Source organism: Plecotus auritus (genome assembly GCF_963455305.1).
Source record: "Plecotus auritus genome assembly, chromosome: 7".
Lineage (NCBI taxonomy): Eukaryota > Metazoa > Chordata > Mammalia > Chiroptera > Vespertilionidae > Plecotus > Plecotus auritus.
This window is the reverse complement of record NC_137774.1, coordinates 169,394,103-169,413,156: the sequence shown is the minus strand read 5'-3', so window position 1 is coordinate 169,413,156 and position 19,054 is coordinate 169,394,103. Positions and strand designations below refer to the sequence as shown.

At 40.3% G+C, this 19,054-nt stretch overlaps 1 protein-coding gene across 2 annotated transcripts in view; it reads right to left on the bottom strand.

Annotated features, from left to right (window-relative positions):
* Window positions 1-19,054, bottom strand: part of C6 (complement C6) — a 49,548-nt gene that overhangs the window by 15,730 nt on the left and 14,764 nt on the right. For both annotated transcript variants that reach the window (XM_080679927.1, XM_080679926.1), the window contains exons 6-10: window positions 16,828-16,966; window positions 13,253-13,453; window positions 8,690-8,930; window positions 4,279-4,401; window positions 1,054-1,220 (exon numbers count right to left, since the gene is read on the bottom strand). In XM_080679927.1, the coding sequence (XP_080536053.1) occupies window positions 1,054-1,220; window positions 4,279-4,401; window positions 8,690-8,930; window positions 13,253-13,453; window positions 16,828-16,966 (871 nt within the window). The remainder of the gene's footprint in view (window positions 1-1,053; window positions 1,221-4,278; window positions 4,402-8,689; window positions 8,931-13,252; window positions 13,454-16,827; window positions 16,967-19,054) is intronic.

Genomic DNA, 19,054 nt, shown 5'->3' with positions numbered 1-19,054 from the left:
GATCTCACTTTCCTACCACAACCTGGAGAGTGTGCTGCATTGTCAGGCTGCGTGTGCATTAATCTACGTTCATAGGGACTGCACTCCTGCCTTCATTTGAACCAAATGAGCAGGACAGCCTGTTAGTGGGCATTTAAAAAATTGCGTATGGAGCATTATGCTAAGTGAAATAAGCCAGGCAGAGAAAGATAAATATCACATGATCTCCCTCATTTGTGGAATATAATGAACAACATAAACTGATGAACAAAAACAGATCCAGAGACAGAGTAACATAGATCAGAACGTCAAACCTCAGGGAAGGTAGGGGACGGTGGGGGTAAAGGGGAGAGATCAACCAAAGGACTTGTATGCATGCATATAAGCCTAACCAATGGACACAGACAATAGGGGGGTAAGCGCATGAATGGGGGGGGTGTTGGGGGGTAATGGGGGAATAAGGACACATATGTAATACCTTAATCAATAAAGAAATAAAAAAAATAAAAAAATAAAATTGTGCTTATGTTTGAGGCTGGTTCCAAATGCAGTAGGACTGATATGTGGGCAAAGTGTTCCATGGATAATAAAAATCACCTTCTTATGTAATGACAACACATATAAGACTGGTACATGTAATCAAAGTTCATAGAACCAGAGAGCCACATGGACATAAAATCCCACTTATCCCACAGAGCTATCCACGAAGGCTTAGGAGAGCTCACCAAATAAAGAGTTGCAAGCAATTACGGAGACCAAATTCTTTGCACACCTTGGAGAGATAAAGAATACTACTCAAGGCAAGTCTGAGCAGTTTTATTCACTAAATCCCCTTTCCTGATATTCCACGTATGCTGCAAATTCTAACCATGTATTAGAGAATGCCTGCTTGAATAGCAAAAGCAATAGACGTGTAATTTAACACTGAAAAAGAGGCCCATTGTGCACGCACACTAAAGAAAGACATTTCCTTTATCATCTCGGAACAAAATGGAAAAGGCGTTGGGTGGCAATTCCTTTGGGCTGCCAGGGAACTACTTTAGCTCTCTCACCCAGCACACTTTTTATTCTTACCTTAAAGTCAACCACAACAGGATTATCCTTCAGCGATTCTACCCACTGAGAAAAGATGTTCTTGTCAGGACCCGAGGTCCCCTTCTCCCACACCAAAGCTGCGGAGTACTCACTCCTCCCGCCTTGGACCAAGGAGATGGATTTCTCTGCTCCCTGCATCATCGAGCCTGCAAGGTGTTTTAAAAATGATTGCCCATTTAATTTTATTGCAAATTGAACCTTTAAAGAAGAGCCTGCTTGCACAAAAGTGGATGGTAGAGGCATTAAGTAAGCTAAGTGAAGAGCGAGAGAGCACCGCTCCTGATCCCCACAGGCAGTTTAGGAATAGCAGTGCCAACAGTTTCCATGTATTAAGCAGCTTGTATGTAATCTGCACACATTATCTCATGCAATTCTCACAATCCTGAGAAACAGGTGCTGTTGTAAACCTGGACAATAAAGCTAGAAGTGAATTGGCCCCAAAGTGTGGTTACTAGGGAGGACTGGGGGGCTGGGATGCAAATGCAGCCCAAGTCCTGACTACTCTGCTCCCTGCTCTCTGATGCCAAACCCCCACTTTTGATATGTATTAGTATATGTCTGGCCCCCGGGATGATATAGACCCCTGGCTTCTGCCATCCAATGTGTTGACGGCCACACTGGAGACTTCTGACTACAGAACAAAGTTGACAGAGTGCTTTTAAGCGTAAAGACAGGAGTAAAATCACAACTATCCAAAGGAAAAGAAAAAGAAATTAAACTTCAAGTGAAGAGTTGGCACAGTGTTTCTTTAGAGGCGATGATATTTACTACACATAGCACAGATTTCTATATAAATTTGCAAAACAATCTCTATTAACTAATGGTGTCTCTAACTCATAAGAATCGGAACTGAGGAATAGGAAATTGTAGAAAGAAATACAATCAAATGAAAAGGAGGCCTGTGATATGTGTGAGAGTTAATGCCATTAATTTGATGTTGATTCTTCAGGGCCAGGAAGGATTAGCCTTGCCCCCACTGTAAATAGTCTAGAATGACTAGAACAATGGGGGAAATACTCTCCCTACAAAGAGTAGTCTGATCTTTTTCAAAGTGAGGCATGTGAAATAATACAGAAGGGTATAAAAAGAAAATTTTAGAATTTTTATATTTATATTTCATATAAAGAATGGTTAAGATATCAGTATTTGCCAATATATCTTATACCAATTGACAGTGACAAAATATAATTGTCAGAAAATAAAATTAATAAAGTTAATTATATACAGAAAATATTTAAAGTAATTCCTAATAAATGCAGAGAAAAACATCCAAACCTTAATAATTATTACAGAAAACTGAATGGAAATGGAATGACAAATAGAATTTAAGATGTGAGAATAGTGTCCTTGAAAATAGGCAGTTATATTTTGTCTTTGCAGTGTGTCATTTATTTCAAACTACAATGGTGATAGTTTTCAGTGTTTATTTGTTTTTACAGCTTAGTTTTGACATTTCCCTTTTTAGTCAATTCTTATATTTAGTCTTTTTGTTTCTGATCTTTTAATTTATTGAATTTACTTTCTGATTAAGTTATCCTATTGCATGAAAAACTGGCATAGCAACTGCATCCCTTCTTTTACTGGGTTATGCATGCTGCTCTCTTTTTTCTTTTCTTCTGATATAATATGAATGCACAGTTGTCAAACCAGTTCTCATTTTGCTCATGCTTCACATGGGCATCTGCAAGGAGACCATCTATACGCTGATGTTTTAAATTATCTGGTTATTATAGTACATATTATATTTTTATTTGTTCTCTATTGGTCTCCCCATGAGAAGATAAGCTTCACATTTTGGAAGTTCCTGTGATTTTGCTTCCCCTTGTTCTGAGCAGAATGAGTAGCACCCTGTCAGGGGAAGTAAGGGAATGGGAGAATGTTACATGGAGAAAGGAGTTCTTTACAACGGCACAGCACAGAAGAGAGCATGCCTGAGTCAGGGGACTGCTCACACTTCAGCTAGTCAAAGACAGAGAGGCAGGGACTTCCCTTGCAGGCTTTGTGAAAGCATGACAAGCTTAAGGCATGAGAGCTTCATGATAGGAATTGCCTCAGAGAAGATTCCTTTCAGAAAATGTGTGGACAGATTGAAAGAAGGCAAGACTAGAGGCCGGGGGCTAGTTAGGAGGCTTCTCTGGTGATCCAGGTTGTAAACGAACGGAGTGTGTGCCATGGAAATAAAGAGATGGGATAACTAGGAGAAATATCAAGGAGGTAGAGTGATCACTCAGTGGATGCAGAGGCTAGAAAGAGGAGAAATGAAAGTTAAGAGGGCAAGAGGGCAGAGGTGAACACTGTACTCACCCCTCCCAGGACCACATCAAAATTACAACTAAGTGCAGAACAATCAACCTGGGGAACCACCTGAAGACTAGCTGAACAGAACCCCTACAAGATATAGCACTCAGCACTCAGGGGTCTGGCTTGGCTGTCTGAGCCTTTTTAAAAAATCCTCAACTGAGGATATGTTTTACAGTGAGGGGAGAGAGGGAGAGAGAGAGAGAGAGAGAGAGAGAGAGAGAGAGGAGAGAGAGAGAGAGAGAGAGAGAGAGAGAGAGAAAGAGAGAGAGAGGAGAGAAAGAGAGAGAGAGATAGAGAGAGAGAGGAGAGAGAGAGAGAGAGAGAGAGAGAGAGAGAGAGAGAAGAGAGAGAGAGGAGAGAAAGAGAGAGAGAGAGAGAGAGAGGAACATTGATGTGAGAGAAACATTGATAGGTTGCTTCCTGTATGTGCCCCCACTGGGGATGGAACCCTCAACCTAGGTATGTGCCCTGATGAGAATTGAACCCGCAACCTTTCTGGTATATGGGATGATGCCCCGAACAATGGAGCCACCATGGCATATCCCTCTGTATTTTTAATGGCAGGTTATACATATCATTACTTTGTAAGCTTCTTGATAGAATGCCTGATTCACACCCATCTTTACATCACAATGACTAATATTGGGTTCAGCCCATGGGAAGAATCAATAAATATTAATTAAATTAAACAACTTAAGTATAAGATAAAGAAAACCTTAGCCATTTCCCCCTGTAAGTAGTGCTAATGATGCTGTATTTGCACTCTCTCCCCACCACACACAGGGCTCTGAGGTAGATAACTGAAATAAGTGCAAACTGAACAATCCCGCAGTCCTGGGCAACATGGTCCTAGTTACTGTCAGCCGCGGGGTGCACTGGGCAGCAAAGGGAGAGGGCTGTCACCTTCATATTTCTCTGACATCTTGTTGGTGGTGCACCGGTGTTCCACTGATTTTTTTTTAAAGAAAAGAAAGCGTTTTGTTGTTTCAATCCGGATACAATTTTGAACTTCTGACTCCGTTAAGCCTAGGAAATGGAGCACAAACAAAACCTCCTGAGAATTCAGAGAAGAGCATGAGGCTCTGCCTCAGCCACCATCATCTCTACTAGTAATTCCCGTGAGTGCGAATGAATGACAGATTCAGTCCTTCACAGACCCTGAGAGGAACCTGAACAGAAGAGGTATTTATGAGTCCCTGATACCTCTCCCTTCCATGCTGGCCTGAAGAAGCACAGATGGGGTCAGTGTGGCCCAGCCCAGGGGACCATGCTGGCCTCTCCCTGTTGCTTACATAGAATGAACCTCTAAGCTTGCCCATCCTAGTGGCCGCTGCCACTGTGCAGCCCTGGACATCAGAAGATAAACACACACTGTGTCATGCCCTGCTGTCAGATTTTGCGGGGCCATGGCTGACTCTGTGAAACCTCTGTCCACTTCACTTTTCCTTGTTCATCATCAAAAATGTGAATCCTGTTGGTCATCTCTCCTTCCCTGGATGCCCGTTCTCATACTCACCTGCGCGTCCTCTCCCCGACTTGGCTTCTTGCTTCACCTCCACCTCCAAAACCTTTCTGTTAGCTCTCAGAAATTCTGACTTCTGACCTAGGAACTCTTGTCAATGTCCTCCCTGACTATTCTCTTGCTCTCCTTGTCTGAACTCAAGCCTGGTTGGATATGTTTCTCGTTGTCTCTAAGGGAGGCTGGTACTGCCCCATTCCCAGCCCCTTCAGCTGTGGGAGCTGGGGTTGACCACATCTTCCTCACTCCCCACTGCTGCTTCCACGGAATGCCTCCCCACAGTTGTCTATGTCTTATAAAAATTCCGGTCTCTGAGGCTGAGGCCACCCAGTTCTAATACCCTTAGTCCTCATGGTCCTTGTCTTTCACTAAACTTCCAAGCATCATTAATTGAAGGTTGTGTCACCTGAATCATTCTTTGCCACCACAATGCTTGCCATTATGCTCAATGTCTTCACCTTCTATGTGGATATCAGGGGTTGACTGGGGCACAGTGCAGGGAAACCGATCTTGCTGTTTGTACGCTTAGGTGGTACTGCCTACCTGGGGTCATTTGAGGAGAATCCATGTTTCCGTTTTGTTAACTGCTTCCCAAGCCACTTGACCTGCTACCCGAAACATCAGTTTTAGAGTCCAGGTTTTTTGATGTTTAGTTAAACATTGCCTTGCAAAACACAAGCACATGAGCGATAGAGCTGTTAATATCAGCCCTAAAGCACCTTAAAGCCAAGTAGTTTATCAAATACTGATATTGAGGGTTGCAGGTCACCATAGGCAGGAAGAAGTGTGTTTAGAGCTCGAGGCACAGGTTGGTGAGATGCTAAACCTGAAACCTGAAGTTCAGCCGAGATCACTGAGAAATGAGGCTGAGTGGAGGAGCATGGGGAGTGCCCACCTCGCAGTTTTCTCCGTAGTTTTCTCAGTGGCGTGTCACATTGGAAGAGATGCATTGTAAGTTGTAAGAAGTTCTTGGTTTGAAGTCCCCATGCTTACCTTGTATCTTTAACTTTAGAAAGAAAAGACTGCTATTTTGATCGAGCTGAATAAACATAAGTCACTTTTCTCCTGATAGTATTGTTCCTACAAGTGGGTGAGTCAAATGTTTAGGCCACGTTAGGAATTTCACGCCCCTATAGCAACAACTCCCATCTTTTCTTAGGTTTTGATTATTTGTAAGTTAAAATTAAATGTTATGTGTACAATTCATTAATGATAAAATTAATTAACCATAAGCTTAGTTAAATCCATTTTCTGAGGGTTAGAGGAGAATCCTTGAAGATTTGAATGAAGAATCCCTCTTATGAGCCAGGGTGTTGGTCATACAGTGATTAAAACATCAAGGTTTCATCAGGGAATTTCTGTATAAGCTTTTTCTTCCCTGTAGCAGATCCTAGAGCTTGCTGCCTGACCTCTACCCACAATGACCAAGAGGCAACTTGATGCTGTAGCTCTTGGCCTCTCAAACCCCAGTGTCCCTCTGCTGGGGCGTGGGGATGAGTATTTTAGAAATGTCCTCAGCTACTTTGACTGGACAAAGGCCAATAGTGCTAGTTGAAAAGGTCACACTGATAAGTAGTGAGGCAGTTAATTTTTCTGCTCAAATTAAAAGCAGAAAATGACTTCTTAACAAAAGGAGTTTAAAATTACCATCTTGCATATTATGATATTTTAATTGTTTAATGTTTCACGGAATTCCTGAAATTCTTTTCACCTTGCACACTGAAGCAATGTCAACTTTTATTCAAGGTTTTAAATTGACTATGGGACCCTGAACAATAGGGGAATAAATCAAAGGATGCAACTAAAAAGCAATTGAATTTTGTTTATTTTTCCTGAGGGAGACAAAGTGCTATGAAATATTCAAGTCATGGTGTTTTGAAATGAATGACAAGGGTTATGATTCTTATTAAATAAAGCAAACAAAAACTAAGCCTGTACTCTAGTATCATGTCATGGCTAACACAAGGGAGAACAAATAGAAAGAGATGAAAGGGAAGATGCCAGAATAGATATTCATCTAGAGAGTGGGCAAAAACAGGTAAGCACAACCCCTAGAGAATTCCATTTCATTAAATTTTGTTTCTGTCTTGGTGTACTTCAACTTAACCACAATTAAAATTGTGCACCAATAGTGTTATTGTGACTTAGAGAAATAAATAAGTATCTATACTCATTGAACATAAGAATATATATTATGTTTAAGAACATTGAATATAAGAATACATTTTATTGACTATATTAAATATACATATACATACATAGATATAGTGTGTGTAGGTACGTGTTTGTGTATGTGTACACAGGTGTGTATGATTATATATTTCCAGTTTCTTATCACATCTCAAACTCCCTTTCTTTCCCTTATTATGTGTCACTCTCTATCTCCATTTACAGAGAAAGAGACGGAAGGCGAGAATGTTCCAATAGGGAAGGACAGTTCATCACTCTTCATTTTGGTTATGGGGCTTCAGCTATTAAAACACTGGAAGGTTGATTAAAGATTCACATCGTTCTTTAGCTGCCCTGATCTCTAAGCCTTTGGAGGCTTTGCTCTGAATGGGTGATGAGTACAGCTCATCAAGTGAGAAATTATTCTCTGAGCCATAGCCGTGGTAACTAGAATAATATTATCTCAAGGGTGAACGAAAACAAGTCAAGGGCCAGAGATTCCCCCCCACGATTTTTGCCCAGCATTAGTGTTGATGCGAGTCTCTGTGGCAGGAGACACCACCTTCATCATGCAAGCATCGCTCCGGTGGGAAGGAGAGCTGACAAAACAGGAGGGCTAGGCAGTGTGGAGAGCATATCACAGCATAAACCTCTTCGATTTCAGTAACTCCATCAGTTGAAATTTTTTAGAGACCCTCTTAGTGAAAGTATTTCTCAAAGACATTTGTTCCGATCTCCTCTCTTAGGAAGCTGATCAGGGGGGATCTCTGGTTATCTAAGGTTTGAAAGAACTCAGGGCAGCCCCAGGAAACATTAGTATTTGCGATATGAGATGTAAGAACGGAGAAATTGACACTCCATTGACACCAGTGCTGTATTTTTCAACAACTCCCTTGTTCCTTTTGTATAAAGTTGCATGATCAAGGATTGTGACTTATTTGGGGGAATTGGTCAGTTGAATTCTTGTTACCAGTTTCTTAACCATGTTCTCAAGAGACACATGGTAGAATCATCACAGGACCCTGTGCCATTTCCCACAGGGGTCTGAAAACAAATTATTTCAAAGGTGCTTAAGCTGTACTAATAATTAATATTTGCAATTTAAGATAATACTTAAGAAACCAAGATTTATTTATAGGCTAAGATGTATATTATTATTTTATAGGTGGGCAGGAAAACACCACTGGCTGCTAGTGAATTTGCACTTATTTATAGAACTTACTGTTCTATAAAATTATTATCGCCTATAAAAATGCTGTAAGTCAATGATCCTTTAGGATTTAGTTCCAGGACAAATCGTGTTGACCTTGAGGAAAGGGCCATGCTCTTTAGGTCACCGCTACTGAGTCGCTTATGATCTTCCTAAATGTCAGAAAATTAAGAGACAAATCTGATGCCCCATCAAAGATGTCACACATATTTATTTTTCCTTCTTTGTTGGTCCTAACTTACTATTTTTGTTTTATTTCCTTGACTTTGTACTTTTGATTGCTCTTCATATCATTTTGAAAATAAAGGAGAGTCTAATTAAGGTTAATAGAAAAGAATTAAAATGATACAATAAGAGAAAAAGACATCACCTGTGACCAGATCAGCTAATGAAAAGGGGGGCCGAGGTAAGCATACCTGAGTTCTTCAGTTCCTCGCGGCTGTACTGGTAGAGGAGGTCATACACGCCTCCTAGGGAGCCAGAGGTGAAGTAGTGAGTCCCAAAGTTCTCAAATATCCGGCTGTACAGGGCATAGTTGTAGTCCAGAGGCAGTTGGTTAAGGGCTTCTAAAAAGACATTTGAAAGCTGCAGGTCTTTACTTTTCATTGTGAAGTTTAAGACTTTTATAACCATATGGATCCTAATAAAACTGGAATCCTAAATGGAAGAGGAGAAAGGAGTGAAAAGGAAAGATGATTAAACATAATGAAAGCTTGTCTTTAGGTATCAAGCACTTAACTGTCATCTATTTATCATTCGCTTCATTTCAGTCTAGTATCACAACAATTTTAACTCGCCATTGCATGTTCTCACATGCACAATCATAATTGTCACTTTATTGTCCAGTTCCTTTTCCTGAGATGTTGAAAGCGCTAAACGAGATGATCTCAATGATGTACACTGTGTGACTAAGGCTTATGTTCCCTACCAAAGAGAGATCAATTCTCAGAAAAGCAAATCTTTTTCTCTTGATCGTCAATCATGGCTGCATCCCTACTGAGTTTTTATTTAGAAAGCCTTGCCAGTGCAAATAATTGAAAAAGGATTATGCAACGAATTTTCAATTGCAAGTTATGCAACTGAGACTCAAATCCCAGCTTTGTCACTAACTGGGAAAAAGCTTTTAAAGTCTCCACACCTCAGTTACCCACAAAATGTCTTCTGGTGCACAGATGAGGGCTGTGCACTGTGACTTTTCACACCCTTCAGCATAATATCCACCCAAATGCTATGATTACAAATTGCTGAGCGGCAAAATTAACCCAAATTATCTATATTCTCTCTCCTCCACCCATAAGCAAAAAATTTTGTTTGAAGATTTAAAAAAAAAAATCATTTCTTGTTATGTCAGGTTGGTTTAGAATTAGGTGGTTAGTTATTATGCCCCAGACCTCATTCCATTACATTGTTCTTCTACACAGCCACTGAGTTTTATAAGTGTATTCACGTAACTGCTCCTTTTAAACATTTTTATACACTTTATCTAATTTCCCACTTTTAACAAATTGTAGTGTTTGAGCAAAAAAAACAAAAACAAAAACAAAAACAAAACACACACACACACACACACACACACACACACACACACACACAGAAAGAAGAGCATATTTTAGTAAAAGAACTTCATAATAACCGTAAATTATTAAACAGCTATCTTCCTGTGTGCTGTAATTATGGCACACAATGACTGCTAACACAAAAGTAAAACAAGAATCCCAAGGATTGAAAAGGAGTCATCATCCCCTTCCTCACTTCCTTTCCCTTTTCCTCCCCCCTCTCTACCTTCTTGCCTCTGGCGCTAAGACCACGGAAGTGAACAAGGCCAAGGTCCTGCCTTTGTGGAGCTTTCATTTTGTAGGTGCATTAATTCTATTTTTAAAGTTAAAAACCTGATTTTTGTCATAGAACCTGGCTTTTGAAAGTAGGAGGGGCATTGTGCTTTTACTAAGGAGCGTACTCACTCTCCAGAGATCTGAAATGCCTGTTGAGATTTGGGCATTGAAAGGAATGGTTCAAAATTTCCAGGCAGCTTTAAGAACTAAATCGTGGGAAATATAAGTGAAACTGGTAATTCAGCTGAGCACGAGCACCTCCAGGACGCTCCACCTGTCAGTGCATTCGTCAGTCCTGGTGGCTTGAATTGGCTGTCATAGGCCAAAAGACGACATGACAGTGAGGTATTAACCACATACGATCTAGTTCAACATTCGGTGAGATCTTTTTTGTGAAGCAAATTAGAAAAGCAATAACTCTTACTGAGAAAACTCATTATGAACAGCATTATGACTTTGAAACAGACTATAAGCGCAATTGTGACAAAGATGGCAGAGGAAACAGGAAACAGCAGCCAGCAGAAACGAATAAGAAAAATTAAAGAACAGGGACTGAGAGAAACCAAGATGGCGGCATAGGTAAGCACCTAAACTGCTGCCTCGCACAACAATTTCAAAACTACAACTAAAAGACAGAACGGACACAATCCAGAACCACAGGAAAGCTGGCTGAGTGAAAATTCTACAACTAGAAGGAAAGAGAAAAGCTCACAGAGAATTGGAGGTACGGCAAAGGGTCTTTGTGCGCGCAGCGAGGAAGGGCGGCTGAGAGCCTGGCTGACTTTCTCTGGCGGAAGGGGGAAGGAAGCCCCCGACCGCACTGAACCCCAGTTCTGACTGCACTGAACCCCAGTTCCAGGCGAGCCCCTGGGGACCCACGCTCTTACGGGGGGAATCTGGACTCTTGGGCGGAGACTTGGGAGCCGGGGAAGGCAGAGGTCTGAAGGCGCGCGCGTGCCAGTGCTCACAAAGGCTGCAGAGGTTGCCACAGGCTTTCCCTAGTGGAAGGGAGTCAGAAGCTCCTGACTGCACTGAGCCCCAGTTCTGACTGCACTGAACCCCAGTTCCAGGTGAGCCCCTGGGGACCCACGCTCTTGTGGGGGGAATCTGGACTCTCGGGCGGAGACTCGGGAGCCGAGGAAGGCAGAAATCTGAAGGCACGCGCGTGTACACGAGGGCAAGGCTGACGGGAAGCCAAGACTGTCTGCTCCGCCCTGAGACTCCACCCCATCCAAGCTGAGCACAGAGGCTATTGCAATTTGGCAAGTCTAATCCTATAAGGCTGTCTCCAGCACCAAACTTCTCCCAGCGTAGACACAGCTGATCCTTACAGCCAACTGGCCTGGAGGTCAATTCCTCCCAGTGATACCAACAACAATCAAGACTTAATTACAACAAGGCTGTACACACAGTCCACAAAGGGGTGCACCAAGAGTGTCCACCTCAGGTTAACTGGGGAGGCAGACCCACTGGGCCATATAGGAAACCTAGCACACAAATCTACCCTACCAACTCAGGGAAGCAGTGAAAATGCAACGTCAAAGAAACAGATCACAAACGAAAGAAATGGAGGAAAACAAACGACTGGATATAGAATTCAAAACCATGGTTATAAGGCTTTTCAAGAATATCCTAGAAAAGGCCGATAAATATAACGAGACCCTCGAAGATATGAAAAAGGACCAACTAGAAATTAAACATACACTGACTGAAATAAAAAATATTATACATTATACAGAGACCCAACAACAGACTAGAGGAACACAAGAATCAAGTCAAAGAATTGAAAAACAAAGAAGCAAAAAACACTCAACCGAAAAAGAAAAAAGAAAAAAAAATCCAAAAAGTTGAAGATAGTGTAAGAAGACTCTGGGACAACTTCAAGCGTACCAACATCAGAATTATGGGGGTGCCAGAAGAAGAGAGAGAGCAAGATACTGAAAACCTATTTGAAGAAATAATGACTGAAAACTTCCCCCAACTGGTGAAAGAAATAGACTTACAAGTCCAGGAAGCCCACAGAACCCCAAACAAAAGGAATCCAAAGAGGACCACACCAAGACACATCATAATTAAAATGCCAAGAGCAAAAGACAAAGAGAGAATATTAAAAGTAGCAAGAGAAAAACAGTTAATTACCTACAAGGGAGCACCCATACAATTGTCAGCTGATTTCTCAATAGAAACTATGCAGGCCAGACAGGAGTGGCAAGAAATTTTCAAAGTGATGAATAGCAAGAACCTACAACCAAGATTACTCTACCCAGCAAAGTTATCATTCAGAATTGAAGGGCAGATAAAGAGCTTCACAGATAAGAAAAAGCTAAAGGAGTTCATCACCACCAAACCAGTATTATATGAAATGCTGAAAGGTATTCTTAAAGAAGAGGAAGAAGAAAAACGTAAAGAGAAAAATTATGAACAACAAATACATATCTATCAACAAGTGAACCTAAAAATCAAGTGAATTAAAAACCTGAGGAACAGAATAATCTGGTGAATATAATAGAATCAGGGGCATAGAAAGGGAGTGGACTGACAATTCTCGAGGGGAAAGGGGAATGGGGGGTTCAGGAAGAGACTGGACAAAAATCATATACCTATGGATGAGGACAGTGCGGGGGAGGTAAGGGCAGAAGGTGGGGTGGGAACCGGGTGGAGGGGAGCTATGGGGGGAAAAAGGAGAAACAATTGTAATAATCTGAATAAAGATTTATAAAAAATAAAAAAAGAAAAAGAAAAAAAAGAAAAAGAAAAATGGGAGGAAAGCAAGCAAGTATCTCAGTGAGAACACTGAATGTAAGTTGGCTGAATTTCCCTAGCAAAAGCCTGAGACCACCAGATTACATTCAAAAAGCAAAATTCTGTGACATGTGGTTTGTAAGAAATACATACACTTATACCAGTAAGACCAAGAATACAACCATAAACATAGCCAAACATGCAAAAAGGAAGCATCATTATACATATGACCTCTATAATTTTTGAAGGGGATAAAACAACCATGAAAAAACACTAAAGCTGTTTGAATATGAGTTAGACATCCTACTGATTGGAGAGCAAAACTCCCCCCTTCTTGTCGCATGATTGCTGGAATTGGCACTGATTTTCAGGAAAGAATAAAAAGGCCAGGAACCATTTTTTTACCTTTTTGTGGGAAGCTTGAATGGCTTCCTTGAAAGCAGAATTTTGGGTGGTGGTTTGACTTCGCGTTGAAGAATAAAAAATTGGCACACGAATACCGCTCTCCTCTTTGCCCGAAGCTGAGCTTTTTTGATCTTTATTTTTTCCAAGAGGAGTTAAATCTGTATAGAAGTCTGTTTTCAAATCATCTTCTTTAATTTCCACCTGGATAAAAGTCCATATAAAATATAACAGAATTTAAGAAATGCTGGAGCTACTTGTAAAGATCTAATGCAATAATCATTCATTTATGCATTCAATGAATCTTTATTGAGGACTCATTTTGTTAGAGAACATGGAATAATATTAGCTCCTGCCCGCAGGGAGTCAGTAGTTTATTTAGGGAGAAAGACCATCACAAATACTTAATTCAATATATGAAGCATTGTGCTGCCCAGGGAATTGTCACAAATAACTATAAAATCCAGAGAGATAATAGCAGGAAAGTCTAGCTTACGGAAATGACTCTCAAACTGAGATGTAATGGGCTAATAAGCAACAAGGACTATTTTCATTCTGCCTATGAATTTGATGTAGTTTGCAATCTAATTTCATATATCTTTCAGAATATTAAGGCCTAGAAAAGGAGAGGGCAGATCCTGTGTGATCATGCTCTGGAATCATCCCTATCCCTTAAAGCCCTATTCAGAGTTGGGCATCAGCACTCTACTGGCCATGTCTGCAAGGCAGAGGACAAATGATCAATTGGTTCTGCCTGGTGGGTGGTTATCAGTCTTCACTAGCGTGGTCTGAGAAGAAGGGAAAAAGCTAGTGGAGCTGATATTTATTTATTTATTTATTTATTTATTTATTTATTTATTCTTTATTGTTTAAAGTATTACATATGTTTTCTTTTCTCCCCATTGTCCTTTCCCCGGCTGCTCCCACCTCCTAACACATGCCCTCACCCCCAACTGTCTGTGTCCATGGGTTATGCTTATATGCATGCATACAAGTCCTTTGGTTAATCTCTTATGGACCTGATTTTAAAAATAGTTATGTACTTGTTATGGTTATACCAGTAAGAAGAGAATAATAGATAAATTTTTTTTAAAAAAAGGTTGCAAAGCAAATTGAAGAGTACTTGTTTATGTGAAAGATGCTTGTCTGGTTTGCAATGGAAAAATTTATTCTTGCTTTAAAATATTCAGTATTCAAATACACTGTGAGACAAACCATATGTCACAATTAAATAGCTTGCACAATTAGTCAAGCAAAGATAAAATAACTCTGTTGCAAAAAGGTCTTGCTCAACAGTAAAATATGGTCAAAAGTTCAATGTTACTTTCAGATATTGCATTGAACACCACTTAGCATTTAAAATGTCCAGGAATAGCCCTAACCGGTTTGGCTCAGTGGATAGAGTGTCGGCCTGCAGACTGAAGGGTCCCAGGTTCGATTCCAGTCAAGGGCATGTACCTTGGTTGCGGGCACATCCCCAGTAGGGGGTGTGCAGGAGGCAGCTAATCAATGTTTCTCTCTCATCAATGTTTCTGACTCTCTATCCCTTTCCCTTCCTCTCTGTAAAAGAATCAATAAAATATATTAAAAAATAAAATAAAATGTCCAGGAATAAAGCTCTTAACGCTGAAGCAATGCAATCATATTTAGCTACAGTTGCTGACATTTCTGCACCATTCCTCTAAAAAACTTAGATCACAAATATTTTATTTCATGAACTAGCTCTCACACAAGAAAAGATGTGTCAGCTTAAAGAAAAAGATATTGTCAGGTAAGGAAGGGGCCGTGGGTATCCTGGCAGAAGTTCAGAGAAAATCTGACCACATTCATTAGCTTGAGGCAGCCTTGGGCAAACTACGGCCCGAGGGCCGGATCCGGCTGTTCTATCCGGTTCTCTTGCTCTCTCCTCCGCTCCTTTACTTTGAATTTATATTAGTTCACACAAACACTCCAAACATGCTTTTGTTCCGGCCCTCCGGTCCAGTTTAAGAACCCATTGTGGCCCTCGAGTCAAAAAGTTTGCCCACCCCTGGCTTGAGGGGAGGGTAGGCTCACAGACAAGCAGTGCTGAAAAATTAGATGGAACTGGGAAACAGCCAGATCTTGTAGGCCCTGCTAAAATACTTGGATTAGATTCTAAAGGCAAGCTTTTGCATGTAAGATCTTTAAAAATATTAACCAAATGAATGAAACATTGGGCGTGTTACCATCACATTTGTGTTTTGCCAAGATCATATGAACTATAGTTAACTAAAGTGGAGGCAAGGAGAGTGGTTTAAAAACTATTATAATAAGCCAAGTGGGATAGGATAATGGCCAGGTCTAGGTGAGTGGTGGTTGGGTAGAGGAAAACTGGTGGATTGAAAAGATATGTAGTATGTATGTCAACAGAAATTGTAGACCAAGCTGATGGGAGGGTGGGGGGAGAACAGGAATGCTGTTCTGGGAAAGGGAATATAGAAGGGAATGTAGAAAGCCAAAGCAGCTTTTGGAAGGAGGAAGATGAGTTCTTTTAGTGGTGTGTGAGGAACAGCTGGGTAGGCTCTGATAAACTTTATTTTTCTACATCTTCCCAGGAAGAGATGTTAACTAAATTCTGGTTTATTTTAAAATATGATTTCATTGATTTCAGAGAAAGGAAGCGAGAGGGAGAGAGAGAAACATCAATGATGAGAATCATTGATTGGCTGCCTTCTACATGCCCCCTACTGGGGATGGAGCTCTGACCAGGAATTGAACTGTGAGCTCTTGGTTCCTAGGTCGACACTTAACCATTGAGCAACACTGGCTAGGCTATTAATGTCTTTCTTGATATAACCATCAAGGTCTCATCTAGTACAGGCAGCACTGAAGCAGGAGCCAGGATTCTAATTTGCTCTGCCTTTTACTTGCCGCACAACTCCAAGAAAGTGGATGTTACCATTAAAAAAATGTCTTTTCTGTTTCTCTTATCATAAATTAAAAGAAATAGATTATTTTGTTTAACAAGTATGGAGCACTTATCATGTGTAAGGCACTGGGCCAGATTCTGGGAGTATGTAGTATGATGTTCATTACCACTTAGGGACACACACAGAAAACCAAATCAACTAATAACATAGAAAAGAAAGGAGCAGATCTGCCCCTATTATACTTAGGTTTATTTGATTTTTTTTCAGGAGGCAATCACTTTTTTATGTCTAAATTTTGTGGTTACTTGAAGGAGAGAACTATGGTAGGAGAAAATTCTGAATAAATCGCCACTTTGCTGTGTGGGGATATGTTACAGCTGTATGTTCATTGGGGACAGCATGAACTCTGGAGTTTGGGAAACCTGGGATCAAATCTCTAATCTGCCACATACTAGCTGTTTGACTTTGGGCAAATTAATTACCTTAGTTTTTTTTTAAAATCTATAAATTGATGATAATAACACTGACCTTACTGGGTTGTGGAAGGATTAAACACTAACACCTAACAGGTCATTAAAAATGTTCATTACCTTTTTATTCTGTCCCTTCATTCGTCACTAATCTTTCATTGGGAATTTATTTAAATCACCTTTGGCACTGGCCTGCCACTATGATAGGCTGTCATACCTCAAAGTTGACATCTTCCAGATTGGCTGGAACCCGGTAAGGATTACTTGCATTAATGCTTTTGACAGTTTTACATATTCCTCCAGTGAAAGAGTTATCAAGGACTTCTCCTCTGGGTTCTCCTGCCAGAAAATTAAACCTAGAAATAAAGTAGTTTTCAAGAATTCAATAGATGCAGAGCAATCTTGAAAATTTACCTTACTTATATGAAAGAAATTCCTCTCGTGGACATTTTTGACTCATGACAAATGACTTGAAGGAAAGCCCATTTTTTTCTAGTCTGTGGTGAAACATCCAGAAAGGGCTAGAAACCAAGACTCAGCCCCTCGGGTTCTGTCAGGGTTTCCTTATTCTACTCACATAGTTGTTTTGGGCTTTCAACATGAAATAAAATTCGGGTTGATAATTATTTCATGACTTAGGAAACCAGCACAAATTTTAGAAGCCGATTATGAGATAAATTATTACATAACTAATGCCAATCTAGGGCCACTTCTTTCAGAAGGATACAGTAAAGGAATTCTTACAGAGAGTTAAATACTAAAATAGTAATAGCAATATTTTAATAGAATTCTAGTAACATTGTTTTATCAAGCAATAATATTTAAAATTTATTTAACAAATGCTTGCATATTATGTACTATAAGTCAAGCACTGTTTGATCTATGTTTAATATTATATTTATTTAATACTTACGATAAGCATGTGATATGGATATAATTATTATAACCATTTTACAAATGAAGAAATTGAAACATAGAGATTAGTTAGTTTAGCACAAATCAAGTATTTAAGAAATAGTTTTCTGGGAGATGAAAAAGTCCTCCAAGGTGCTAATAGTTTTCCAAATTCTTATAGATATTAATATGTGTTTTGTGGGAAAAGAAGAAGCTTTGTGTCAAAAAGTTTGGTATTTATGGATTACATATGGTGAAATAATAGAAAATATATATAATGGTCTTTGTCCCTGATTCCTGGCACAGGGCTCCTAAAGTCCTTGTAATCTCCTAAGTGATAAGAGCACTAAAAGCATCTTTTGTTCTAGTATTTAGTCTTTGACCCCTGATTATGACACAGGGCTCCCAAATCCCTTAGCATTTCCTGGGTGATAGCGGTGTTTTTTGACTGTTTTCTTGTTTCAATATTTATGTTTCAATTACAGTTGACATACAATATTATATTAGTTTCAGGCATACAACATAGTGATTAGGCGTTTATAAAACTTACAAAGTGATCACCCCAACAACTCTGGTATCTATTTGTGCAGTGTCTTTTTTTCTAACTGGGTAAATCTTGGTGGGCACCTGAATGGGGACTGGTAACCAAAAAATCAAACCTTTATTAGAAACTTAGAATTTTTAGCTTCACCTTTCATTCTCCAGAGAGAGGAGAGGGGCTGGGAATGGAGTTAAGGATCAATCATGCCTACATGATGAAGCTTCCCCACAAAAACTCCCCAAAGGATAGGGTTCAGAGAGCTCCCGTTTTGGTGAATACATGTAGTTGCAGGTAGAGTGGTGCACCCAGACAGGACATGAGAGCTCAGAGCCCCTTCCCACATACCTTGCTCTACTCATGCCTCCCAAGTGGATGTTCATCTGCATCTTTTAAGATGTGCGCTTATAATAAGCTGGTAAACAGTAACTAGATTGTTTTCCTGGGTTCTGCGAGCCCCTCCAGCAAATTAATCAAACCCAAGGAGTGGATCAGTGGGAACCTTCAGTGTATCAGAAGCATGGGTAAAGTGGCATGGGAAGAGGGGGGCAGTCTTGTGGGACTGAGTCCTTAACCTGTGGCATCGGCACTAAATCCAGGTAGATAGTGTCATAATTGAATTAAATTGTAGGTCACCCAACTGGTGTCACAGAGAATTGCTTCATGGGGGAGAGCACCCACACATCTGGTGTCAGAAGTGTGAGTGTGGTAGTGGCGTGAGAGTAAAGCAGGTACACAGGAGGAGGGCTGGTACATGAAGTTGTTAAAAAAATGGAGTGGTTCCTATGGCTTCTCATACCCCAATAGCTGTGAGCACAATTTGAGGTGTGCCCTCATTCATATTTGAAGTTCTATCAAAATGGGTACTTGAGGGAGGAAGTATGAGGAGCTGGTCTGGGAAGAAATTTCTGAACTACTCAAGTTAGCATGACAAACATAGGTGTTTGAGACTCATTCATTTTCAGTTTCTGACTTAAGAGGGATCAAGGAGGAAAAAGGAACTGCTCACCTT